This window comes from Coregonus clupeaformis, chromosome 12 (assembly GCF_020615455.1).
Source record: "Coregonus clupeaformis isolate EN_2021a chromosome 12, ASM2061545v1, whole genome shotgun sequence".
NCBI lineage: Eukaryota > Metazoa > Chordata > Actinopteri > Salmoniformes > Salmonidae > Coregonus > Coregonus clupeaformis.
Window position 1 is genome coordinate 50,807,087 of NC_059203.1, and position 16,512 is coordinate 50,823,598.

Here is a 16,512-nt window from a genome sequence, read left to right on the forward strand (position 1 = left end):
GTGGAAAACATGGACCCATGGGGCGGCGCAGAATTGGCCCAGCGTCGTCCAGGGTAGGGGAGGGAATGGCCGGCAGGGATGTAGCTCAGTTGGTAGAGCATGGCGTTTGCAACGCCAGGGTTGTGGGTTCAATTCCCACAGGGGGCCAGTATGAAAAATAAAAAAAAATCATGTATGCACTCACTAACTGTAAGTCGCTCTGGATAAGAGCGTCTGCTAAATGACTAAATTGTAAATTGTATGGTCGTTCAGGATGTTGTTTCAAAGCCTAACAACAAAATGGACAGCGCTTTCTAAGGTGATGATTAAATCAAAAGACCCATACGCATATTAGATCTTATGCATACACATAGGCCTATGAGCCCAAGCCCGAAAAAAAAAAAAACGTAATTAAAATAACGATTGTGCCTTTATACAATACATAGCCTACTGCATATTATGCACGGCAGAAAAACATTTTTTTTAAATTATTTAAGATGTCTTTGGTACATAATTGGTCTAGTCTATACTCAAAAATGTAACAAATTCTAGTAATTGTCTTTGGGTGTGGACTATTATTATGCATACTGGATGGACTGGTTACCTTATGCTAAATTGCTATTCATGAGTCTGGGAGAAAACGTATAGGCCTAGGCGATGCCTTTGGTTCATTGTACAGGGCGGCTAAGCCTACAATTATAGTACATTTGTATTTGATTTTGAAGAGCTTAGTAATAAGGGCATTTTTTATTTCATTATTAATAGGCTGACACATTACCTTTAGCTACAGAATATCTCACCACTGTGCATTTCCATCTCCTCCATTCCTTTCACCAGCGCGCAGAGAGAGGGGCTGTCAACAGTTTCATGAAATATGTTTTGTTGTGAAAACATGTTACTATCCATGTTCCCGAACAGATTTCACTTGGTTTCCCAAATTAAGCACTGGTTAGCTGCAGGAACAGGGTTGGAGAGCCCATGGCATACAGAGTTTGGGTGAAATACTCACCTATCGCGCAGCGAGAGGCTGCATGCTCCTCAAACAGTGGTTAATCTGGAGTAGCCTACTGGCATGATTGAAAAACGAACCAGTGGGAAAGCGGCGTCCATTCGCTATTCGAGTGCATACGGATGACATGTATTTTTTCCCCTGCCCCGGTTCCTGCCCATTTGATAAATGGCCATTCTAAATCGAAACAAATTTTACATATTAGTAAAGACAAGATTAAATTGTGAATAGTGAAAATATGATCACTTGATGAGAGAACAGCGTGTGCAGCCTGAGGGAAGGAACAGAGCGCAAGCTTTTTTAGCGACTTTCTCAAATAATCAATAGCCTACAGTATAGTCGCATCATGCAGCCCATACTGTATATGTTTTGATTTCTAAGACATTCTATGGTTTGTATCATTCACAACTAAAGTTCCCAAATAACTCTAAATCTAGCATACAGTGCATTCGGAAGTATTCAGACCTCTTGACCTTTTCCACATTTTGGAAAATGGATTAAATTAATATTGGTCCTCATCAATCTACACACAAAACCCCATAATGACAAAGTGAAAACAGGTTTAGAAAAGCAAAAATACCTTATTTTCAGAACCTTTGCTATGAACCTTTGCTATGAGACTCGAAATTGAGCTCAGGTGCATCCTGTTTCCATTGATCATCCTTGAGATGTTTCTACAACTTCATTGGAGTCCACCTGTGGTTAATTTAATTGATTGGACATGATTTGGAAAGGCACACACCTGTCTATATAAGCTCCAGAGTTCCTCTGTGGAGATGGAAGAACCTTCCAGAAGGACAACCATCTCTGCAGCACTACACCAATCAGGCCTTTATGGTAGAGTGGCCAGACGGAAGCCACTCCTCAGTAAAAGGCACATGACAGACTGCATGGAGTTTGCCAAAAGGCACCTAAAGGACTCTCAGACCATGAGAAACAAGATTCTCTGGTCTGATGAAACCAAGATTGAACTCTTTGGCTTGAATACCAAGCGTCACGTCTGGAGGAAACCTAGCACCGTCCCTACGGTGAAGCATGGTGGTGGCAGCATCATGATGTTTTTCAGCGGCAGGGACTGGGAGACTAGTCAGGATCGAGGGAACAATTTAATCAATTTTAGAATAAGGCTGTAACGTAACAAAATGTGGAAAAAGTCAAGGGGTCTGAATTCTTTCCGAATGCACTGTATAGAACCTGTTTCAAATTATCACTTTAACGCTCAACATCGCTACTTCATATGCGCACTCGCTCCAGAATGGGAAAAATATCCGTTCTATTTTATTCAGCTAAGTTCAATTATATTCTTCTTCCTATAAAATCATATAATATAAAATAATGGCATGGGACTTATGAGCATATCTTGTCTACTAAATTAACAAGCCTATAGCCAGATAACATACTCATTTCTCAGCTCATATTCTGTTCTTCTGAAAATACATTTTCTTCATATCATGATGTTTCTTTAGACCTGCCTAAAATAAATAATGGATTTATTGTGATGGTGTATAGTAAATTGATTTATTTGACTTTCTTAAATGTAGATGTTCCAAAGGCGTGCATCAGCGGCTTGTATGCATGAAGGCCTGGCGATGCTAAATGTGTTTATGTTAATTAACGGTCAATTAACGTGAGACCGGCAGTCTTTTACATGATAATAACCGTCTGAAAAAAATGTAATGACCGCCACAACCCTATCTTCTGCCCAGCTTTGCTGGTGTCCAGTGGGCTACTGCTCAGTCCTCCACTCTGGATGGACATACTGCTGGAGGTCACTCTCCTCTGCCAGACCTGGGGAAGACTCCACCGTGATTTTAAGGGAAGCCAGTCGTGTTACTACATCTTCTTCTCCTTCAGCGTCAGAGAAGTCGAAGCCAGTGTACCCCTCCTCCTCCACACAATAGCTGATAAACCTGAACACACAGACAGTGTTGAGTGAGCTAAAAACAGTCATGCGTACATACATTTTACGTATGGGTGGCCTCAGGAATCGAACTCACAATCCTGGCATTGAAAGCACCATGATCTACCAACTGAGCCATATATATAGCTACTAGAACTAGGAGTAGTCCTGGGTTCTTTTTTCTCTGTTGCTATGTAAGAAAAGAGAAGAAGAGAGCACCAACAGGTGTATGTGGAGGTGTACACTCTTAGAAAAAAGGGTTCCACAAGGGTTCTGCAGCTGTCCCCATAGGAGAACCCTTTTTAGTGCCAGGTAGATCCCTTTTTGGTTCCAGGCAGAACTCTTTTGGGTTCCATGTTGAACCCTCTGTGGAAAGGGTTCTACATGGAACCCAAAAGAGTTCTGCCTGGAACCAAAAGGGTTCTACATGGAACCAAAAGGAGTTCTTAAAAGGGTTCTCCTATGGGGACAGCCGAAAAACCTTTTTTTCTAAGAGTGTAGGGGGAAAGAAATGAGAGAGAGTGGCCCTTGTGTCTGGTGACTTGCTGACGCCAGCACAGCGTGATGATTCGATCACGATTTATGGCATTGTCCGGTTTTGGATGGCCGTATGTTTGCATATCACAGGAGGGAAACACACCTTCGCCATGGCTTTTTCCGGGGCGGGACCTTCCCATGGAACCCTGGGGATTACTGACGGAGGTGTGAAGACTGATGAAACTTGACAAAATGAATGTTATTGTGAATTAAATTGTCATGTTTCGATTGTTTCAAGAGTTCCTAAAGAGCTGTGAATGTTGTTATGTCTTATTGTACTGTCCGTGTTATGGATTTCTTTTAACAGAGTTGCTGTGTTAAACTGTTCACCGGGCGCCGGTCATTTCAAAGTGGGAGCAGCCCAGATTGCGCGCTCCTATTATTGTGACTAGAGAATGTGTGTGAAGTGTTATGCTTTTGTTTAATTGTTTTGGCCAAGCAGAGTGATGGAAATTAAACAATGGGGGTTATTGAAGTGGAGTTCTGTCTTGGTTAGGACAAAAGGTGAAGAGTTGCTTCGTTCAGGGAGTCATTGTAAACCAATCTCATACTTTGTATGCCATAGTGGTGTATTTTTTATGCTTAATCATTTTGTATCTTTTTACATTTAAGACTTCTGGTATGTACTCTTTGATAATTGTATTCTAATTGCATAACTGTAATTGTTACGAATTCCTTGCTGGTGACTCACAACCCTGAGCTGCACACTCCATTCCCCACAACCTGAGCCTGAGAGTCTAGGGGGTACCATAAACCTGTCTCTTAAACTCTCCCTGACCTGTGTGACCTGTGCCCTGATAGGTTTCTAGGGAGGTTACTAGGGGGCCGGACATCTGCCAATCCTTATGACTATATTGGTCACACAATATGTACGGTAGTCCTCATATTTCAGAGTAATATTTCCTTAATTATTCTTGGATGTAATGGTCTAATGGTACATTTTATTTACACTACACATAGCATATGCTTGGGTTCTAACTTTACATCTCTGCGCTAAGCTTGACTTAATGCTGGAACTTTGATCACTAGGATTAGCTCATAGTATCTGGACATTGTTAATTGCATAACAGTTATCTTAGACACGTGTAATTATAGTTAATGGGACTGGTGATGCAAGACTAGCTATCTTGCTAGACCCGCCAGAGATGCTTAAGGCCTATTGCATTTATTCACATGATTATGGAGTCAGATTGAAGTATTATATTACAATCATATTTCTCCTACACTAATTGTCATCCTAAGTAGTTGGGAGTGGATTCATACCATTCTACAGAGGATAGTTAGTCTCCTCATGTTAACTTTTCTTGGCCCTTGGGAGAACAAAGGTCTTACCGCTCCCAGGTGGGGTCCTTGTTGAGGATAACAGGGTTTCCCACCACTATCAGCAGGGCCTTGGCTCTGGTCATGGCCACATTGAACCTCTGTAGAGAAGAGAAGACATGGTGGGGTCAGCTGACTGCTGAACAGACAGACAGGGCACACTTAAAGGGGAATGGAAACACTTCAGGAAGTAAATCTAAACAAAGATTCAATCCACTAATACTAAACGTGCATTTAACATAAAAATATCTCTATATTTAGTATTTTGATCGTTGACAAGGTTTATTTGAGCTATGGACAGCGCCATTTTAAATTGCCATAGTAACGACTGACGCTAGTGCGTCACTGGCAGGAATCAGCAAATTGTCTGTGGTATTGAGTTTTCATTCTGAGAGTGAATCGATGAGTGAGGTTACCGACCCTCTAGCTGACGTGTTTCAGGCGGCATATCTGTGTTATTAGTGCTACGAGAACAAACTCTCTGTTCTGGGGCAACAATCGGCTCAAACATGGATGGCTTCAGTAGGTTTATTGGCTCCCTAACTAACATTACTTCATCCTCTGCCATAAACTCATTCTCAGTCTCGGAGCTACTCGGTAAATTCAGCCATTTTTGGGAGTTCCAAAATGTTCTCTCCTGCCAGTGATGCAACAATGCCAATATGGCGATTTACAGTTACAGTTAGCTGGCGTTCTAAATCCTAGTGTTTCCATTCCCCTTTAAAGCTGCAGGACATGGTGAAAAGCTAATACTTTCTCTTGGCTCTAGTACACAGCAAATTCGCCAGTGTTAAATCAACACTGAGTGTTACATTTAACACTGGTCCAGTGTCTATATGGGTCCCCACTTTTCAGTGTTAAATTAACATATTGCTTAATGTAAAGCCTTATTTGCATATTTCCCAGAGTGCCTTGCCTTTCAAGTAAATTGTAGAGTTACCACCCATGACTGTATTTGTTGCACTCATCCATTTTTCATTCCTGTGGCCTTCACCAAGTAAGATCCTAAGTAAATATGTTATCATTCAAATGTAATTCTTTAAGACAATACAACATGTATTTCATAAGGCCTTATGTTGAGAGCCTAGTTTTACCCTGATTCAGTGGCCTGAAATTCATGGTTTACAGGCCACATCAGGCCTGCAAGTCACATTATGCTGGCTTGCAAAGTGATGTGTAATTCCTATTGCAATCCAGCTAGAGTGGGGATATCCAACATTTTGAATTTTTATTCACCCGCAACCTGAATTCAGAATGACTGCCAGAGTTGGGAAGACTAAGAAATGAGACTACCTAAAGCATCTAAACTGGAACAACCATTTCAGTAACAGGTGTAACTAGTCCAACTAACATATTGGATTAGTTGAGAAAAATGTATGTTATTTATATTTGAGGAGCATAAGATTAATTAAACAGTCAATGTACATGCAAAAACATAAATATTGAAACAACATTTCTAAAAATCTAACTGCAATAGAGCATGCTGGGAAATATGATAATGATGGGCGTGGTTTTGGTTCAACACTTGTTATTAACACCAACACAAGGAGTGTTAATTTAACACTTACATAATTAATGTATCACCAGAATCAACACTTGAAATGTTACACTGAAAAATCCACACTAGGTAACACTGGCCAATTTAACTACACTATTATTTATGCATACACACAACGTCCACATGTGGGCACACACAGACATCACATAGGGAAAGAGCGAGTAAAAGGTAAGTGCTGGGAAATACCTTCTCATTAGTGAGGAAGCCGATGTTAAAGTCTTGGTCCATCTTGACGTAGTTGATGCTGCTGCGGACGGTAGAGACCATGATGATCTTTCTCTCTTGTCCCTGGAACTCCTCCACTGAACCCACCTGAAACAACAACAACAACATGCTTCGTCAACACTTAAAGCTTCAATATGTAACTTTTTGGGTGACCCAACCAAATTCACATAGAAATGTGAGTTTTAGATCTGTCATTCGCATTGAAAGCAAGTCTAAGAAGCGGTAGCTCCGTTCTATGTGCGCTATTTCTATGCTTCCCGTTCTTAAGTTTAGTTTTTGCCTCTTTTACTTTTGGTTTTGTACACCAGCTTCAAACAGCTGAAAATACAATATCTTTGGTTATTGAAAATATATTTCACAGCGGATTAGATGGTACAATGATTCTCTATACTATACATTGCTTATTTTGTCACATAAACTGAAATTAGAATTTTAGCAACCAGGAAGTGGCGGAGCGATTTCTGCATATTGCACCTCATCTAAACAAAGGCCTCAGGTTGTAAGACTGATTTATAACACAGGATTCACCTTGAGCTCCTTGATGTCCTTCCATTGACTCAACTCTTTGACAAAATTCAGAGCTTTCTGGATTTTCTCAACCTGTTAAAAACAGCAGATGAACTTAGGTAAAACTCCTGCACATCAGGTATAGTTAATGATGGGTGCTTTAACTCCATGGAAGACATCTCACCTGTTTCCTATAGGGAGCGATGATGCCAATGTCTTTAGGGGAGAGTTTGGGCAGGCCCTTCTTGCCCTGGGTCTCCATCAACTTGGTGAGGTAGTCCACTAGAACCTCAATCTCTGACACGTTGAAGAAGGACGGACTGTTGGCCTCTCTCTCATCCTTCCCCAACACTCCATGGAATATCAGTGGGAACCCCTACACAGAAGCACCACAGGAATGCAACCAATACTTGAGACATTTCCACCACCCACACAATCACAACTTAACCCATGATTAAGATACAGCTTTCTGCAACATGGCCACTCATATTTGATGTAACGTTTTATTTTTTAAATATTATTAAGAAATCAGGAGAAACAGTAGTCCACATATACCTGTTGCTGCATGTTTGAGAAAGAGGGAGATGCTTTATTAAATATGCTGCTACTAATGTTAATGGGGATTCAGGAATAGCTCTGTGGTCAGAAGGGAGCAACCATGCCTCAGACAGACAGACACACACTGACATTATAATTACTGAGCTGCCTGAGGAGAAGAGACCCTGGAGAGGTGTGACAACACTAACTCACACACCTAACAGACCTCGAATCAGAATAATGTTCAGTAGCCACTAAATGGAAGAAAACGTTTTGAATCAGAGATGGTACTAGCTGAACCTGGCCAAAAAGAACACTGTTACACCTCCTTGGGCAGATGCTCCCAGTTGCAGTAGGTTTCACGATCCCACTGGTCTGCAAACACCTGCAGCTCCTTCTCATAGAAGAGCTCATTGGGAATCTTCAGAATAGCAGGGTGGGACCTGGGGAGGAAGAGAAGAACGAGCTCAGAACTATCTAATCAAACTATGTTACAAAAGAGCAACACTGGAAAGAACAGGATGGAAGAAATGCGAGAGCAGTTACCTGTAGTTGCGAAGGAGCTTGGTCACAAAGCGACTGTCAAAGTGTCCAAATTCTCCATCCTTCTGATACAGTGGGTTGTCTTTCATCAGTCTCTCTAGCAAAGAAAGCCCTGGGATACACAAAAGTTGATCTTATAGTCAGGGGTGAAAGTAGAATTCATTTCTTCCCAGTACGGGACCTTCTAAATGCACTTGTGTGGGTACCAACATTTTTTCTGGGCCTAACCATAGAATTACATATAGAATCCTTATTAATTCAATAGGATCTCTGTGGGCATAGTCGTAAAGATCTGTCATTTAACTTATAAAATGTATTACCTTTTATTGTGGCATAAACACAACCAGTCATGTTTTCATCTGATTGTTAAAGAGCTTCTTTACTAAGCTACCCGTGCACGTTCATCCACTTGCAACACATTTCCAGCCTCCAAACAGTGGTGAATGGAAAGAGACATCTGTTACACAAAACACCAAAAATGTAATGACATTTGCCGACTGTCATTAGACCAGAATTTATGCGTCCACTGCTGTCCGTGTGCGTCTCGGTGTCGGCCACTCATCTCTGCCTTGGAAAAATGTCAGTGTTCTCATCGAACCACATTGCATTTTGCAGCGTAGGCTATACCACCCGTTTTCAAGTTCATTTTTCATGCCTCTGACATGCAGTAATGATAAAAAGTGGTGTAATAGCCGACAGTTTTCTTGACATTTTAATTATTGTGATAGGCTCACGTTTTACTGGTATAGCGTACCCCCACTATTTATTTTACTGGGTCGCCATACCAGAACGTACCGCCTTACTTTCACCCCTGCTTATAGTACATGGAGCTTGCTGATATTCCAGCTATGAGACATGATGGAAATGGGGATTGTTTATTGACAATAGTCATTGAGTATGATTCATTGATTGCGTATTAGTTCCTACCCATTCCATACTGCAGGGCCAGGGGGGATCGTAAGATGGGTCCTAGCTGCTGAGGGTCTCCAGCCAACACTAGCTGGCCCACCTCTGGATGGAGCAGCCCTGTGGATAAAAGAGACAGCCATTGGCTACTGGATTGTAGCAAGACAACATGGTCATGTTCACTAAGGCCAAAACTGGATGAAGCTTTTTGAAATATAGTGAAATGGAGGAGGTGCAACAGGAGTTTATCCAACAAGATGACAGATTTTCGTTCTCTGTTACAGAACGTTTTGCTAAGTTGTTCCCTACTGACCATAAGCCAGGCCTATGGTGTACAATCTAACATAGGGCTCACACATTGAGCAGTACCCTCCCTGGTATTATCTCTCTCACCTGCGATCCCAATGATGCTCTCTGGCTCCACTGCTTGACCCGACTCATCTATGAACACATGGGTGAAGTGACCGACTGGGATGCCCCCGGACACAAGCCTAGGAAAGGAACACCAACACACAGTGGTAAGCCAGAGAGACTTGTTCAGGAATAAGGATATATTTTGTGTAACACTGTACAAGTACAGTGTAACAACTATTGTCATTACACACTGCAAATCTGTTCTTACAGCAGTATAAAACCATTCAGCCTTTCTACTGTAAAAATGAGCCGCACCGTCCTGCTGTCACCAGTGTGGTGATGATGACCTTGTAGCCCATCAAAACCTCCTTTGTGGGAAACACAAAGCTGTCCTGGCTCGCGTCCCAGTTACAATGTTTCTGGAACGCCGAAGAACACAGAGAGAGGGAGAGGCATTTGAAAGGACACACAGTGAAATGTCAGTGAGTATAGAAATCTGTTGAGACTTGTATTCTCAATGCATTTTATTTGTTTTACCTTTTTTCACCATGCAGGTGGCCTACAATGCCATGTAATATGTGTGAACCTGTATTTTCCTAAAACACAGAGTCTCACCAGGAGGTTTTGGGGCACCGTGCTGAGGGGTCTGCTGCTGGCATAGAGACGGTAGACACAGTGGGGGTCCATGTGACCCAGCAGCCTCTGACACAACAGGTCTGATGCACTGTTAGATGGGGCACATGCCAGGATGTGGCACAAAGGATCCACTCTGTTCAGCTAAAACACAGACATAATATTTAACACTAGAACCGCCAAGACGGTCAATCTGACCGTTTTCAATTTTGTCATTTCAATAATTTTAATTAAATAAAAACCTTGAACCACCTGTCCCTGACTTTTCCTAAATATGTGTATTTTACACTCTAGCTGGATTTTGAGATAAATAAATACCATAAAAGACAAAAACTTTCTGAGCATTTCTACCTCAAAGCGGCCATGACGGTCAAAATGACCGAATGCATATTTAACAGTAAAATAGCCAGCCTCCATGAGTACCAATAGCCGGCAGTCTAATAAATCGATTTAGATATACACAATCACAAAGAAAATACTAATATTTCATTTTCCAAGGTCATAAAAACATGATACTAAGACATTTATTTTCCAAAGAACTGAATAGCATGTTTTTGAGTATTTATCTGTGCTTAGTAGCCACGGCTATAAGGCTGTGCCATGCCAATGAAATCAACATGTAGCAGACATCACACGCTTATATTCCCCTGCCCTACCACACAGACAACACATACACTGAGTATACCAAACATTAGGAACACCTTCCTAATATTGAGTTGCACTCCCCCCTCCCCCCTTTTGCCCTCAGTACAGCCTCAACTCTCCAAGGTGTCGAAAGCATTCCACAGGGATGCTGGCCCATGTTGTGTCAAATTGGCTGGATGTCTTTTGGGTGGTGGACCATTCTTGATACACACGGGAAACTGGTGAGCGTGAAAAACCCAGCAGCGTTGCAGTTCTTGACACAAACCGGTGCGCCTGGCACCTACTACCATACCCTGGTCAAAGGCACTTAAATGTTTTGTCTTGCCCGTTCACCCTCTGAATGGCACACATACACAATCCATGACTCAATTGTCTCAAGGGTTAAAATCCTTCTTTAACCTGTCTCCTCCCCTTCATCTACACTGATTTAAGTGGATTTAACAAGTGACATCAATAAGGGATCATAGCTTTCACCTGGATTCACTTGGTCAGTCTATATCATGGAAAGAGCAGGTGTTCTTAATGTTTTGTATACTCAGTGTATATTTTACAGTAAGAATATAATGGAATATAACAGAATAAAATATAAATTATATGTTTCCCAAATGGCTATTGCTGATTGTCGCCAGTACTCACATGAGGAACAGGTGGAGCCACGATTATTCTAGGAAATAGTTATATTTTATACCTGGTTCATGGCTTCAACTAGAGTGATAGTCTTGCCGGTCCCTGGAGGGCCAAACACCAAGTAAGGAGCAGGCTTGGAGGCCCCAGACACGATGCGATGGACGGCTGCATGTTGTTCTGGGTTGTTCTCCAGCTGACGATTAAACATGCTGGAGAAATGTGGAGGAAACTTTGGAACATTGTTACTACAATGTAATATCACATGTGTGAACCTGTATTCTCCAATCAAAAATATGTTTCAAAAGAAGATGCTGGAGACAGAAGGAAAGAACGGTCATTCAGATCTCATGCCAGGCTTATCTGCTGTCATCAACTGTTTCCACTCAAACTGTTTGATCCGGAATAGGAAAATATGTTTTTGCATGTCAAGTACACACTGAACTTAGCCCAGAAATGGAGCCACTAAACTACGAGAAAGTATGTGATGTAGAAACTAGATATGGGCCCTGCCAACTTGCCACAGATAAAGCTGCCAGTTGGATCCATTCTTTGAATAAAACCTCCTTGGGGAAATGTCTTGCTATCTTGTGATAAGCGTGGGATTTTTTAGGCTAACAAAAGGCAGACCCTCTAGATTTCAAACTCATTAATGAGAAGGTCTAGTCACTGACATGAAACCAAGAGGCCAGAGGGAGCAAAATTAGAAATATGAGAGGAGCAATTCACAACCGAAATTGTGAAATGTCATTGCGACACTCCTTCTTACAAAATGGCATTATATAATAGGAATCACACCAACGCTTCCGTCTGTGACCTACAGTTTGTCATTTGGTATGAAATGTCATTGTAACACTTTATATTAAGTTGCTCTCGTACTTGTGTAGCAACACCGTAATTACTACAGATACATAATCGTAATAGGTTTGTGATTCCATACTAATGGAGTTGAACGGTTCTTGCTATTACATATGTTTTACAAGAAACAGTCTCTATTCCTCTTGTTTGACACAACCATCTACCCACAACAACAGAGCAAAGCCAGTGTGAGTGCTTTTCTGTTGGCTGGAAGGGGGGATCCAGACCTGAGTTTGGGTATGGGGGTAGTCCGGACAACAGAGCCCAATGGGAAGAGCACCTCGTCCAGCCGGTGCTGCTCTGCCAGGTCCACCGCCCGGTGCTGCAGCTTCAGGGGGAAACGGTTGATGGTGAACTCCACGTCAAACCTTGTGTTACTGATGAAGCTCTGTACCAGCCTGAGAGGCAGAGAGGGGGTTGGAAAGTATCCTACAGATTATTGCATTGTAACATTATTGGGGTCTCTCTCTCTTACCTCTTTGAGAAGCCCAGCTTGACTCTTTCTAGCTCCACTCTGTGAACGTAGCCTGTGTACACTGTGATGGGTTGGACTTTTTCCTCAGACTTGGACACCTTCAGGCAGTCTCCCCTAAGGACAGATGGCCTATTCTCTGTCACACCCGGGACCTGGTGAATATCATGGAGAAAGACACTCAGCATACTTAGGGTTAGAGTTATACTGATAGTCAGTTATAGTACCCATTCATTTGGGGTTGAGGCATATCACTGGATTGGGGCTCATTACACAACTTTTTAGGTAAAAAAATGTCTGTCCATTTTATTTAGGAGTGAACTATCACTTTAAGTCATCATTGTCCTCTCTGACGACTGCAGACATACAGTACATTATGGCCTTTTGCCTTTTCATACTTGGAGAACCAGCAGTCTTCTATTGTCCCTGTCCTGAGTCATGGTCTGGTTATGGAGGTCGTATCTCTTGATGTCCACCTCCATCTGGATCTCCTCCAGGTGCAGCAGGAGGTGGAAGCGATGGTGGTAGTTCCTCATCTTCAGAGGGCATTTAAGGAGGTTTCTGGGAAGAACATAGACAAGACAGAATTATCAATGAGAATGACCTTCAAGTACAGAAGATATCAGTATGGGGAGGATGGGGTCTTGGCAGCCTCTGAGGATCAAGTTATTGATCCTAGCAGACAGGCAGCACACTGACCTCACCGATGAGAGCTTCTGTCTGGCTGTAGGAGAGAGGTACTCGGAGTCCTCCAGTCTGTGTTTAGCCAGGTCCTTCAGGTAAAAGGGATACTTGTAGTCTCTGAGTTTCAGAGGCTGGACAACAGATCTGCCGTGACAGATGAGAACAATTAAATGTAACGTTTGACTATAAGGAATATCATTATCAAGCCACATAAACAACATGAAAAGAAAGCTCATTAGAATTAGAAAAAAAGTATGTACAGTACATGACTGTTGATGAAAATGGGTAAACAAATGTGTAAACATCACTTTGTCTTACTGTACCTTTCCGGGGGCTCTCCCTCCACTATCACCGTGTCCACAGGCTTGTATGGCACCATTTGATAAGGCTTGTAGGGAGCCAAAGGCCCCAGTGCCACAGCTAAGTGAGTCCTGGCTGATGCCTCCATCTCCCTCACTATGCAGAAGGGCTTGGAGGAGCCTGGAGGGTCTGACTCTGTGCAGAACTCAAAGTACATGGTGGCAGGGAAATGGCCATAATGATGCAGCCAATAGTGAACCTCTACATCATAGCTTTCCCCTGTGGAAAACAACAGAACACATACCCAGGCAGGGTTTAGTAGAGAGGGTGTGAGGGCAAACTCACTGGAAGTTAATTTATTTTAAGGTGTTCTTTTGTTTGCAAAACTTAATGTATTCAGACCATTTTGACAATGCATTGAGACAGATGGTGCTTGTGTCTTTTTCTCACCTGGACATAGGAAGAGTGGACAGGCCCGAGTCACTCTCTTCTCGTCCATCAGCGTAAAACAGCGGATCCTGTGCAGAGCTGTGTAATAGGTGAAGTGCACACAGCTCGCTCCCTTGTTAGAGATGTAGAACTTGACCACAAACATTTCCTGCAGGCGCTCCACGCTGAACGTGACCTTACCATTGGTCATCTCAGGATCTGAAGTGATCTCAATGCCACCCTTGTCAGAGGTCAACTCTGCCCTGAGAGAGAGAGAGAGAGAGAGAGAGAGAGAGAGAGAGAGAGAGAGAGAGAGAGAGAGAGAGAGAGAGAGAGAGAGAGAGAGAGAGAGAGAGAGAGAGAGAGAGACATACCAGTCAAACCACATAGGATCATCATCTATTTGATCATCATACACCATTCTATCTAGATAGGACATGGACCAACTGCTGCAACTAATCTAATGATTATCTTGTTGTCATCTCAGACTTGTCACCAACCAGTCTTATACAGTAGGAGGTCACACAATATCTCACCTGTTCACCTTCAGGCTTTGGATGATTTCTTTAGCAAGCCTCTTCTTGGGTGTCAACACAGTGTTGACAGGGGTAGCGGAGGAGGAAGAGGATGGGAGGAGAGGAGAGAAAGGCTCTGGGGCTCCTCCATTTTCCTGAGGTGTGATATTGTCCTGCTGTTGAAGTACAGAAGATCTCCTCCACTGGTCACAGTAGTACACTCGGACCTGTCAGACCAGAGACCAGGGAGAAGATACTGTCTAGGGCATATCCACAAGGGTGTGAAAGGGATATTGAGCTCTATGTATTACCTGACAAGCACATAGCCCATATACTGATCAATCAATCATCTGTTTCACTTGTCTTCCCTTTGCTGTTTATGGTTTTCATTTCTGTCGCCACTCTTTTAAGTTTGGGACCCAAACATTGATTGATGCCTTAGTTTGAGGCTGAGCCTCACATCAAGAACATAGTAATAACTACAATAGAATAGAGCTGAGCAGGTTTGCAAAATGCAATAAGGTATTATTACCTGGGGTTTGACATTAAAGTATAATTTCCCCTGTCGTATGTGGACTTTGTTGAATTTCAGCAGGGCATATAGAACGTTGGAAAAATTGGGGTATTTCATTCCTTCCCTGAAAAACAAAACCATGTAGTCATATTTCAGCTGTCTGACTGAAGCATACCGTGTACTGTTAGGCCGTCTATGACAGGTCAGGTGTCACAGTTAGTCAGCCTTTGAAAACCCATCCTCTTCATTACCTGCATTTGAATTCTAAGTTGTAAATGTCACGAAGTTCTTTTCTATCCGACATAGTCGATTTCCTCTCTCCCAGGAATTCTATGAAGTCCAATCCGGATTCGAGCGAGTCCATGCGCATGTTGTGATGTACAACAACGATTGATAGTGTTTCGAATAATGATTGTATTGCGATGTACAACAACGATTGATAGTGTTTTGAATATTTATTGTATTGCAGACAGTGGAAACAAATTAAAGGTATTGGCTAGGGTCAAAATGGCAACCCCCTATTCGCTATTCGGCGCCGTGTGTTCACGTGTGCATTCAGTAAATACTGTTTAAGCGTTTCAGGGACATGTCTGCAAGGTGCTTACTGAGCGCAGGAACGAAAAGTAGTTTGAACCAAACTTTCACAGAATATGAATGTGTAAATTATGTAGTGTTCATATTAAATCACATAGTACCTTTAATATTTGATATATGTTAGATAAATATGCTCATGATAAAGAGAAAAGTATTTACGTTAACATGAATTTACCGATAGCCTCCCAGTGCGATGTTACATAATCCCTGCAATTGAAACCGTCACAGTGGAACTGTGTACCAAGTGCACGTGATGCAAACAATCATGCATGGATCTCGCATCACTTATTTCTTATCTAAAACATGGATATCTAGGTTTTGAGTTGAGTATTCCAAGAAAAGCGATTGTGTTGTCTGTCACCCCTTCCCTGTTCATTGTGGTATGATTTTGTTTTGTGTATTTCAAATTGTTTAAATCCATGCAAAATATATCAAATGTTTTACTTAATCTAACTGGGCTGTACATTTTTCACCAAAGCAGCACAGCAGCATGTGAAGACAAGACTTATCATGCGAGTATTATGAAGGCAAAAACGGGTTTTTAGAATTTTTGCAAATGTATTACAAAATCAAAACAGAAATACCTTATTTACATAAGTATTCATACCCGTTGCTATGAGACTCGACATTGAGCTCAGGTGAATCCTGTTTCCATTGAAAATCCTTGAGATGTTTATACAACTTGATTGGAGTCCACCTGTGGTAAATTCAAGTGATTGGACATGATTTGGAAATGCACACACCTGTCTATATAAGGTCCCACAGTTGACAGTGCATGTCAGAGCAAAAACCAAGCCATGAGGTCAAAGGAATTGTCCTAGAACTCCAAAACAGGATTGTGTCGAGGCACAGATCTGGGGAAGGGTACC

At 42.1% G+C, this 16,512-nt stretch overlaps 1 protein-coding gene across 2 annotated transcripts; it reads right to left on the reverse strand.

The window, feature by feature from the left end:
* Positions 1 to 2,487: 2,487 nt before the first annotated feature.
* mov10a (Mov10 RISC complex RNA helicase a) lies at positions 2,488 to 15,798 on the reverse strand. 2 transcript variants are annotated; one of them, XM_041892714.2, is made up of 21 exons: positions 15,301 to 15,798; positions 15,068 to 15,173; positions 14,557 to 14,762; positions 14,042 to 14,283; positions 13,615 to 13,870; positions 13,307 to 13,435; positions 13,006 to 13,168; positions 12,611 to 12,762; positions 12,363 to 12,533; positions 11,342 to 11,489; positions 9,991 to 10,152; positions 9,691 to 9,794; positions 9,415 to 9,512; positions 9,043 to 9,141; positions 8,119 to 8,227; positions 7,898 to 8,015; positions 7,220 to 7,411; positions 7,057 to 7,128; positions 6,490 to 6,615; positions 4,758 to 4,846; positions 2,488 to 2,898 (listed from the first exon to the last, which is right to left on the reverse strand). In XM_041892714.2, the coding sequence occupies exons 1-21, from the start codon at positions 15,417 to 15,419 to the stop codon at positions 2,715 to 2,717; spliced, it is 3,045 nt and encodes a 1,014-aa protein (XP_041748648.2). In that variant the 5' UTR covers positions 15,420 to 15,798; the 3' UTR covers positions 2,488 to 2,714. The 2 variants fall into 2 exon arrangements, with proteins under 2 accessions (XP_041748648.2, XP_041748649.1); XM_041892715.2 differs by lacking the exons at positions 15,068 to 15,173; positions 15,301 to 15,798 and having other exon boundaries at positions 14,042 to 14,278; positions 14,557 to 14,644.
* Positions 15,799 to 16,512: the final 714 nt, after the last annotated feature.

Bases quoted from the DNA above. Each gene is read 5' to 3' on its own strand.
- mov10a (XM_041892714.2), bottom strand. From the start codon at position 15,419: ATGCGCATGGACTCGCTCGAATCCGGATTGGACTTCATAGAATTCCTG. The intron at 10,153-11,341 runs GTATAAAATATA...TCTGTGTTTTAG, and splicing joins TAGTTGAAGCCATGAACCAG to CTGAACAGAGTGGATCCTTT. The intron at 6,616-7,056 runs GTGAATCCTGTG...TTGTTGTTTCAG, and splicing joins AGGACATCAAGGAGCTCAAG to GTGGGTTCAGTGGAGGAGTT.